This window comes from Cryptotermes secundus, unplaced genomic scaffold (genome assembly GCF_002891405.2).
Source record: "Cryptotermes secundus unplaced genomic scaffold, Csec_1.0 scaffold526, whole genome shotgun sequence".
Lineage (NCBI taxonomy): Eukaryota > Metazoa > Arthropoda > Insecta > Blattodea > Kalotermitidae > Cryptotermes > Cryptotermes secundus.
The window spans coordinates 629,683-640,960 of NW_019721013.1; the positions used below are offsets into that span (position 1 = coordinate 629,683).

The 11,278-nt window shown below is 44.0% G+C and overlaps 1 protein-coding gene across 2 annotated transcripts in view; it reads right to left on the bottom strand.

Moving 5' to 3' along the window:
• The window catches only part of LOC111875274 (protein spinster), a 72,394-nt gene extending 63,210 nt beyond the window's left edge, over positions 1-9,184 (bottom strand). The window contains exon 1 of one of the 2 annotated variants that reach the window (XM_023871381.2): positions 8,638-9,182. In XM_023871381.2, the coding sequence (XP_023727149.1) occupies positions 8,638-8,908 (271 nt within the window). In that variant the 5' untranslated portion in view covers positions 8,909-9,182. Of the gene's footprint in view, positions 1-8,637 lie in introns of both variants that reach the window. The other variant, XM_023871382.2, reaches the window with a different exon arrangement.
• Positions 9,185-11,278: the final 2,094 nt, after the last annotated feature.

Sequence of the window (11,278 nt, forward strand, 5' to 3'; positions counted from 1 at the left end):
ATTTTGAATCCCATGATTCTCTTTCCATCCTAGTTCTTTTGTCTTCATGTACATCAAATCATAACGTCCTGTTCTTTGAAATTCTATAATCTGATTACATATCTTTTCAAGATATTCCTTTTTGGCCCTGTCCGTGGCTCTTTTCAATTCATTCCTAAGTCTTCTGTATTTCCTCCTGCCTTCTTCATTGTTGATATTTCTGTGTGTTTAAATTTAACGTTACTAGTGTAGTGCAGCATACTTTGAGTAAATTAGTTCATCATAATACGATGTTAAAAAGCCTGAATTGTGACTGATAAGACTAAAGTTACAGTGAAATTCCTCCTGCAGCCGGAGAGCAACTTTCAACCTCACAAGCAGCCAGCCTACGAATGTTATCTCTGCAAACGAAGTTCGTAGCATAGACTCGCTCTCATGCGCAGACAGTGAAGGACACCGGCCAAAACGCATCTGCAGGGTTACATACGCCACTCGGAACTATACACACCGACTATTGTCCTCGGTCTGTTACAGCCTCCACTAGCAGTTTGATGGCAACGGTTTTACCCAGGGAGATTCTTCAGCTTCCCGCGCTCAGGTCTCCTTGTCACAGCCGCCCTGCAGGACTCACTCTCAACTAAGTGGGCCCCACACTGGCGGCCTTTTCACACCAACCTCCTATCGCTACACAGGCTGACTTCAACCGGCTACTTCACGTTACTTCACCCAACTGCACTGTCAAAGTCACACTGCGACTGATGGTCACTCAATCAGTAAGTCTTGGTGTCGAGCCCAATCTGGGGCTTATGACGAGATATTTATTACTGTTTGACAGTTACGGTCTTGTTATCGTGGGGCGCCCTCTCTCATGATAGGAAGGGTCTGTCTTTTGTCAGAGTAATTGTCTGCAGTAGTAAGTCATTTGTCAGTCCAGGCTCAGTACAGTACCAGTAGCTTCTGCTATAACGGCAGTCTAGTCACTTTAACGGTCGTATGCTTGACCGCCGCCAAGTTTAAGCCTCTTATACTTTCTGTGTCGGGCTTCGCCTTGTCCAATAGTGCGAACATTTTCGTTATTATGGTTTTGTATGACTTCTGCTTGTTGTCTGCATAATTTTGTTATATAATTATTAACTCGACTGAACTGCTGACAACTCTCCCGCTTGTAACATCTCGGCACGGACCACAAAGAAAATTATTTACATTGTTATAGTCCAACAATACCTCGACCGATGCATAGAAACGGGTGTTTGTCCGCCTATTGTATAGCAACGGCTGTACTCGTTACAATATTATGATCTAACGGACCAATTTTTATTAATTTGAGTACGAACAGCATGCGGTTAAAGGCCACTCCCTCTTACTGTTTAATATCCTCCCATCAGGAATGCCAACATGACGGCTGTACGAACTGGCGTGAGGGGAACGTTTCATTAAAGCACAATCTTAAAACGCGATAAAACTATCGCTGGACATTTCTGGAAAACACGCCACTTGAATCACGATCGTATGATCGAACCAGGCGCCGCGTGAGGGCTTCAAGAACCTCGGATTTGTTGACAGGTGACGTTAGCTGATAAGCTTGGGCAGATAAACATGCGTCCCCCTCCCTGCCTCAAGTGCCCTAGTACCCATAAAACAAACACTAGCGCCCTGCCACGAAAGTGCACTTCCTCTTCTGATGGGAGATACCTGTATGCTATTTAGAAACATGGCGACCGTCCGAAATTTGACGGTTCTGTCAAGAAAATGTAACGATCTAGGCGCTGGGGTCGACTCGGCCTCTACCAGAAATGAGTACCAGGAATATCCCTCGTAGTAAACGGCGGCCAGCGCGTAAGGCTAACAACCTCACCGCCATCTGTGAGCCGACTGTCTACAAAATGTGGGAACCTCGACGGTCTGTTACAGGGACAGCTTTACCTTACATACAGTAACCGCTGTGCTTGCAGGAGTCACGGGTTGGAATGTAATGGGCTTACACAGTCGCAGCTGCAGAGAACATGGTCTCACTGAACCACTAATGTCCCTGTATATTACACGACGCTGCACCGACTGATGAGGTTGCAGAACGCGGCAGAGAAAGTGACTGCATGACAAGAACCCAGTGCGTATATATATATAACTACAAATGGAGAAAAAACTCGAGAAACCTCAAATCGGCCAAGCTGGGCTCTGATCAAGAATCGAACCAGGTGCCTCAAGTTCTGAGCACACTTGCTGTGAGCGGCGTTTTCCTTTTAATGTCGCCAGGTATCTCGTTATACAGACGCAATGCCCCAGGGTATGTGCTCTGCAGTGCTTATGTAAATAGAAAATAAGACTGCACACAGTGAAGAACACCATAAAAAGAGTTAATTTCTTATTCGAAGCACGTAGGCAAGGTCATACATCATCTGATCAGCTAGTTCGTCATCGTAAACAAAACATAAATCAGAACAGCAAGTCCGGATGATTCTGAATGATAAGGGACGGTCTTAGTCCCCGCCTCACAGAGCAAATATAACATGTTCCCAAAGAGAGGCAGACAAGAGAACTAGCTGGGAAGTTAGTGTAATAATTCTGGCGCGTTTCCTCTTAATTATACTGTCACGTGTAGGGTGGTACGCGTGACGAAAATGACGGGTTCTAATTCGGGTGATTGGATTTATTAGCACTGCGGGTACAATCTCTCTTAACCAAAATTAATACAGCGGTATCGCTGAATTACACACTTTCTAGTTCACAATTGCAGACGCACTAGATCTGCCCGTCTTCACTAGTCGTCTCCTGGCATCGGATCTCAACACAGAAACTATCACTTCAAATCACTATGAAGCCTTCTTATTTCGTCTTCAATCACTCTGTGCTCCTCTGTCCTAATCTGTACTCAACTAATCTTCGCAAGTCACTAAGGACACGTTCCATTCTCGCCCTTGTACCCTCAACTGCTGAACCCTCCTGGATTTCGCAACGAGGTATAAACATTCGCCGTACTGTCGCGTGCTCCTATCGCGAAGTGTTTATCGAGCCGTTGCCTAGTAATGTGCTGACGTGTCATAATATATAAAACCTTAAGACCCACACAAGAAGTGCATTCATCATACAAATGTGCGATTCGTTTTACTCTACAGAAACACGTTCTGAACAACATTTCAAGAGTGACGCCGGAGAGGAGCATATAAAACCCACGTACACGTTCATGTGAAAATGTCCGCTAGTGATGGACGATTCTAACCAGAACTACAATGTGTCGTCAATGTTTCTAAATAGCTACAATATAAAGCTGGTGGGACGAGTTAAAATGGTTTGGAAGGAAGCAGTTTGAGCCTAATCCAGGTATTACCCCGGCATATGCTTTGAAGGCCTTTAAGAAAAACTTCCATCAGTATAGGAGACGTGAGATTCGAAACGAAAACTTGTCGACTTCGAGTCAAGACCCGTTATCGTTAAACCAACCTGCTCGGTGAAGGCATCGTCAGATTTTTTAAAGATCAATATCAAATTCCACGGAGATCTGAAGAATGCCGTCTTCTGGGATGTGGCGCCGCGTAGATCTTGTATGAACCGACGTTTCGGAGGAACGTATCTCTTCCAACTTCAAGGCAGAAAAATCCATGAGCGATGAACCAGCTTGAGCAGGTGGCTGCAGACTGAACCGAAATTTCGGAGGAACGTATCGCCTCCATCGTCAGGGTCGAAAAATCCGCGAGAGGAACCAGCGTGAGCAGGTGGCTGCAGACTGAACCGACGTTCCTCCGAAACGTCGGTTCACACATGATCTACACGGAGCCACCTCCCAGAAGACGGCATTCTTCATAGTCACCGTCGTGAAAACCTCAAATCTTACGTTAATGGTGATCTGTTCAACGGTTCTCAAGCACAGACCTTCATAAGAAGCCAGAAGTATATAAAATGCTCAAGAAATCCCCAGTTTTTATGCAACCCAACTTGGAACACAAATAGGCCGCGCCATAGCTCAAGCGGTTAGTCGATCTTTATTCCACTAATTGCTCCACAATCACCCTCACCTATCATCTGGGGCTGGTACAATAGGCCAGAAGTGGCCGTAGTACAAGGGACTTAGTCCCACCCCACTAGCAATGAAAAAAAAATAACAGAACACAAATAAATGTATTGATATAAGCAGTACTGATGAAAATAAATAACAAAATATCACTATACAGTATTTAATTATTTATTTAATTATATAAAAACAGTACATTTATTCATCGACAGAAGACTCAAAAGTTGTACTTGTTTCTGAACGTAATGATATAGGTTTGAAGAAACTTGTCAAGTTTTGTCTGAACAGACAAGTGACTCATCTGCCTACCTAAATGCCATGTGCCTTTTAAAGTATGTACTCAACTGTGAACAGCATTTTTCATATTTCGATCCGGATTATCCGACATCCACATTAACTGTAACCGGATTAGCGACGGTTTTCTATATTCAATATCATTTATATATTCACCCGTCAAGCGCAGTGGTAACTATATATACCCTTACTCATGGAGCTGACCCCTTCTTGAGAAGCCGCCAATTGTGCAGCTACTCAAGAACTTCTCATCATGTTATGGAACCCGAAGGTTCATTACCGTGTTCACAAGAGCCCTCCACANTGCTGCGTGAATTTCAGGGAGGGTCTGCATAAGTACACGTCCTCCCCTATACATTAGCAGCGCACAGGTCTGCCGCAACGAACAGAACGCCGGTTCCACGTGCGCTACAGCAATACTGCCCCTAGAGGCCTGCTTGTGAGCCATGCCAGGCCAAACGGTGACGTCTTTGACCTCGTGATTGCGTCAGGCTTAGGTGTGCCAAGTTGTACCGTGCGTTGAGCTGCCAGACATGTTGCCTGCGTTAATCGTCATAAATTAACAGGACTAAACACTGCAGGATGAGAGCTGTAACGCTACCTTAAGGCTTGTACGCACTAGGGCACATATGTTGCGCGGCAGCAGAGATGCTTGCTGTCCCGCAACAAAGAACATGTAACGATACATGTCACCGCCCGGTTATCGGTTCAGAGGCGATACCCCGACCGGGATACGTGTGACTGGATCCTCGGTCCACCGATGCGAACGTTGAGTATACAAGGTACGGCCGCTGACATCCACATGCAATTTATTCGACGCTAGACACACGGTAACAGGACGCGTCAAATACGTAGACATTGCGCGCGCATGTAGGGGGGTTACTTTGAGACGGTCGGTATCTATATAGTGGAACCTCGCTTAACGAGCACCTCTCATAACGAGCAAAAAAGACTCGCATAACGAGTAACGAGAGGGGAAGTCCCGGATTGTGCGCTTGCTACATCAGTCTGTGTTTAGCACTCGTTCCGCTAGCTCTTAGTGTCGCTTGTGATCACACATTTTTCCAAACTTATGTTCAGACATATTTGTCATTTTTTGTGTGCAAAGTTTAATAACCCTTGCAAAAATGTCCCCGAAGAAAAAGCCGCAAAAAGACAGCCATAAGAGAATAAAAATAACCGTAGAAATGAAATGTAAAATCATTGAAAAGCGAGAACGAGGTGTGAGCGTGGCTGATCTAGCAAGCACATACAGTCGGTCTACATCAACGATTTGCACTCTTTGGAATTGTTTCACAGCAAGAAGTTGTGGAGGAGAGTTTGTCAGAGAGGAGGAGGAGGTAACAGCAAAGCAACAATCTTCTGGCGCATTATGAGAAATGCTGAAAGCATGGGAAACTGTTGCATCGTACACTGAGAAGCATCACCCTAATAAGGCTGTGGCTATGCGCGCTACAAATTTATTTAATGATAATGCTGTGTCGCATTTTCACCAAATTTTGAAGCGTCGGCAAAAACAAATGTCTCTAGACAGCTTCCTAGTAAAAAAGAATTAGATATGTATCATAAATAAACTAATTATTTCGATTTTTTTGTTTTCTGCAAATCGAATTCGCATTCCAGGTTGGTTCATTCCGCATAGAAGGAACGATGAAGATAATTCACGCTCCTTAACAATGTATATATAATTTTCTTTGAATAAACGTTATACATAAAATTTTTTGAGTATTTTTTCGGAATGGAACGCATTATCGTATTTTACATTAATTTATATGGGGAAAATTGTTTCGCTTTACGATTAAGATTCTGAAACGAATTATGCTCGTTAAGCGAGGTTCCACTGTACTACATAGCGTCGCATGGTACGATGGTTAATAATGAAGTGGGAATGATTTGGAAAGGAAGTGATCATGACATAATGCAGGTACCAATTCGATATTTGACGGGTGAGACTGAAGAAAACCACAAAAATCACCAATCATAATAGACGGCGTCGCCGCCGAGAATTAAAACCGAGCACCTCCCTTATAACATTACAGCTACGGCAATCTGAAACGGCTGTTGTGATCACAGTGGTGGGCCTCCAGGTTCCATAAAAGGGGTGTAAACAGGACGGTGTTTTCAGATAAAGACGGGTAAAAGGTAAAGTTGTCCCTGTGCGTAACTAATTAAGCACTACGCCATGAAAGAGTATCGGGGAGTGGATGTACAGGTCCACATTTTCTTGATCTCGGCACTAGCTGGAGGTGAGAGGTCAGCTTCACGCCCCGGCCGCTTTACCCCGGGGGAAAGAGCTCCCGGTACCCATTGGATAGGAGGTTGCGTGGACCCCAGAGCTGGTCTGGACAAGGTGGAGAAGAGAAAATTCTTGACCTGACCGGGACTTGAACTCCGATCCCTCGGTAGTCCAGCCCGTAACCGTTCGCTATACCGACTACGCTATCCCAGCTCCTAGATAAATACACGACGATGGATAATGTCCAGAAACATAATAATTGTAATAATTCAAGGATTGGTCACCCCATGCTGCAAGTGAGCTTAGGGCTGCAACATATTTGAACAGCTGGGTACAATGATCACAAAACCCCCCATGCCGTCCAAATGGGGCTCTCTTTATGTCGCGGCCATGCAAAGAACTACAGAACCCGTGTAATGGGAACTTGATCAGACGAAGGGAGAAAATAAATACACCGTTACATGAGTCACTGTGGACACACACACGAGGCGCAGCGTAAAAATAGCATGTGATCTGCGGTCATTTGAACAGGTAGGCATGAGTTTGATAGGCGGTGTCTGTTCTCACAGGTAAGGCACAATGGCAGGAAAAACATTCATATTTCCATTGTATTGTAATGTCAAAAAATGGAGTCTGCAGTCTGTAATTGTGAGATAACAACTTGGGGCTCCCCCCAGGTCACCATGAACAGTCTGTGTTCCAAACGTCTCGGAAGGTCGCGGGTTCAAGTCCCGATTAGGTCATTGGATTTTTTTCAATTGACCTAATCCTTCTAGCCGAACTATGGCCTTGGGGTCGACTCAGCCTCTAACAGAAATGAGTACCAGGAATTAATTAAATAATTTTCTTGGGGAGTAAAGCGCGGCCGGCGCGTAAGGCTGACAACCTTACCGCCATCTTTGAGCCGACTGTCTAGATAATGTGGGACCCTCAACGTCTCACAACCCGTCGGTTCTTCACGGCCTGTTACAGGGATAGCTTTACTTTTTTTTTTTTTTTACTTTTACTAGCGAGATACATCTTCAAACCGTATCTCTCTCTCTCTCTCTATGAATTTCTGAGGTGCAACATCAACGGGCGCTGTCCCGAACTCTACTGACAATTTAAGAACTTCTTAGCTTAATTCCGACCGATTATATGTTTTTTACGAGTCAGCATTTAAGTCTATAAACATGGCGCCATTTGAAGAGTTCCACCTTCTGAGATATAGTGCCGTGCAGTCCGTCGAAAGTCAACCGACGCTTGCTACCTGCTTCGTACTGATTTCTTGCTTGGCTTATTCTCCGACCTTGAAGATCGCGACATGTTCCTCCGAAAAGTCGGTAGACTTTTAACGGACTACATGACGTTATATCACATACGTTCAGAAACCAAATCCTTCAAAGCCATCGTTTGTTAAAACATCAGCACAAAAATGATTAATAGCTCAAATGTGTGGTGCAAACACGGTACAGGAAACACACACACACACACATATATATATTCGACTTTTNTGGGAAGAATTAACTATCCATTTTGCTTTCACTACACAAGTTCTGATACAAGACAGATCGCACACAAAACGCGGAGTCCAACAGTTCGCTATTGTTGAGTGTGTTTTCATCGTCGCGGGAACGTGTTTACTGAACCGTTACCTTGTAAAGGCCAAAGAACGTGTTCACGGGAGCCTTTGTCTAGCAATGTTAGCAGAGGCGGAAAACATAGACAGCAAGGTGATCTAATTTACCTCCTTCTATTTTTTTTTAAAATGCAGAGAGTAGGCTACAAAAAAAAAACACGAAATACTTGTCGGTGCATTTAACAACAATGACACATGAACGAAACAAAAATACAACATAAGGGTAATAAAATAATTTGTGGTACATTAGCCATCACCCTACAAACTGCAACCCTATTAGAAACACCTTTCACCAGTTTATAAGATGTCAGAGTCATCAGCCCCCCTCAAAAGGGTGAGTCTGCATTCATGACAAAGACGTTTCGGGAAACACAAGTCTATAGTCACATCATGACATACAGCTGTGTAGGCTTGCATTTCGATACACAAAATAAACCACCAAGACACGTGACCTACATGGATCATAACCTATATTCAACCAAGAACTAAAATAAATATTCTTACCTGCTATTGTAAATCTATCCATATAGTTGATAAGGTTTACAAAGCACAATATTATTATGGTCAACCACTCCGCCGCGGATGTGCTGCAACCACGCCTCCCTGTTCTATTGCCGGCACCATCTGCTATAGACGTCAAAGAGGGCACTTCTTTGAGACTATCACATTCATCCCCACCAGACATTAACTCTTGATGAGAATTATTTGACAATATATTCGTTGGCTCCATATTTAAAATTTTTAACGAATGTCTATCAAGGATCTGAGCTGGCATGTGTGCTAATCGACCTCAACTCCTAGCTCAACGAACACTACCATAACACTGACGCGCACTCCTCCATACTTAGACACTGGCGAACCTGGCGAGTTAGAAATTCTATACCGTTCGATACCACATCACACGAAATTCCGGTTCCGGTACTGGTCCTTACCCAGCGAGTATTGGCGTCAGCACCAGTCAGCATGGACACAACCCACATGCAAGATAAATGCCATAACTATGTGCACTGTTATCATACTTGTTTACGAACCAATCAAATATATTTTTGTAATTTTACCTATTTTCATGCAGTTCACTTGCCAATTTCCTAATGGGTAGAACTACAACGGCCAGCAATATGACTAGTTGCAACTGGGTCTCTCGCACTGAGTCACATTTCTGCGACGTTGTTGCCATCTAGTAACAGCATTTCAACTTAGCTGCCTATCGGTGACTTAATAAACTACGCACTATGAAACAAAAAATATGTCGCCTTTTATCCGGTTTTAGAGTATAACAATTTTCTGCTTAAACCCACTTAATCACTCATGGAGCTTATCCCTTCTCGAGAAGTTGCCAATTGTGCAGCTACTCAAGAACTTCTCAGAATTTTATAGAACCCGAAATTTCATTACCGTGTTCACAAGCGCCCTCCACTGGTCCCTGTCCTGAGCCAGATCAATCCAATCCATACCATCCCATCCTATCTTTCTAAGCTCTATTGGAATATTGTCCACCCACCTTTGTCTTGGTCTTCCTAGTGGTTTCTTTCCTTCGGACTTTCCCACCAATATCCTATATGCATTCCTCTTTTCCCCCCGTCGTACTACGTGCCCTACCCATCTCATCCTCCTTGACTCCATCACTGTAATTATGCTTGGAGAAGAGTACATGTTATGAAGTTCCTCATGATGCAGTTTCCTCCAACCTCCTGTCACTTCATCTCTCTTCGGTTCAAATATTCTCCTCAACACCCTGTTCTCAAACACCATCAGGCTATGTTCCTCCCTTAATGTCAGAGACAAAGTTTCACACCCATACAGAACCAAAGGCAAAATTACAGTTTTGTATATTCTGATTTGTATGCTTTAGACAGCAGACGAGAAGACAAAAGGTTTTGGACTGAATGGTAGCAAGCATTATCTTAATTCAATCTCCTCTTAAATTCCTCCTATTGAAGGTCGCGGTGCAAGGGCCGAATTTTGTGGCCCATCCCTTATACAGACATACATATATAGTTTCCTCCTGAATCAGGTTAAATCCAATGTTTAGAAACTGGAACCGTTATTAATATATTTTAAAAAAATCGCTTAGTAGGGAGAGGGGGTGGAATCCAGCTGGGTCCACTCGGTACGGCGCCCACTGATTGGCCTATTGTACCTGCCCCGGGTGATTATGATGATGGAGAATTTGATGGAATGAAGATTGGCAGGGGAAATCGAAGTACTCGGAGAAAACCAGTCCTACCACAAATCCCACTTGACCACACTCGGGATCGAACCCGGGCCGCCGCGATGGGAAGCCAGCGACTAACCACTTGAGCTATGGCGCGGCCCCAGATTATATTAAAAAACTTCAAGGGTATAAAATCTCACAAATGAAAAATTTAAGCACTCAACTAACTTAAAAGCAGAGCGTAGATTCTTTGAAAAGAAGGAAGCAGTCACTCGGGCAGGCAAGCAGTTCCCAGATTTTTATGAAACCTGAAGCTTCATTGAATGGGCGATGACTCTGAGGAATGTCATCCCGTCTGGCAGAGTTTAACCGATATTTCGGAGGAACGTAGTACCTCCATCTTCAGGGCGAAGAGTAAACCAAGGAAGCAACAAGCAGAAGAATCCGCCTCTGGTCTCTATGAATCAATTTCATACCCTCACACTTTACTTTTTAAAGTCTGTTTTAATATTACTACATCCTCTTGGAAAATGCAAGTCTACATTACAAACATCAATCGAGCAATGCTCTTTCGGTGAATATTCGCATACAAAACACATAAACACAATGTGGGCAGAATGCTGTTGTAGCTCGTGGAGAATAGTTACCATTGTGGTTTAAACAATTTATTCAACAAGTCTGCATCAGCTGCTCGTGTTGCTTAGCGCCGAATGAGAAAGTCTTTTGGAGGGAGGAAACATTTGCAGACTACACGTATTTTATGGGATCAAATAAAATCAATAGCTGAGCGGTCTAAGGCATGCACTGTCTTCGCTCGCTCGGAAGCCGGGATCGTGGGTTCGAATCCCACTCAGGACATGGATGTTTGTGTTTTTCTGTGTTTGTGTACAGGTAGAGGCCTTGCGACGAGCTGATCACTCGCCCAAGGAGTCCTACCGTATGTGTAAGATCTAGAAAAACCGAAGTGAACGGAGAGGTTCATGGAGGTAG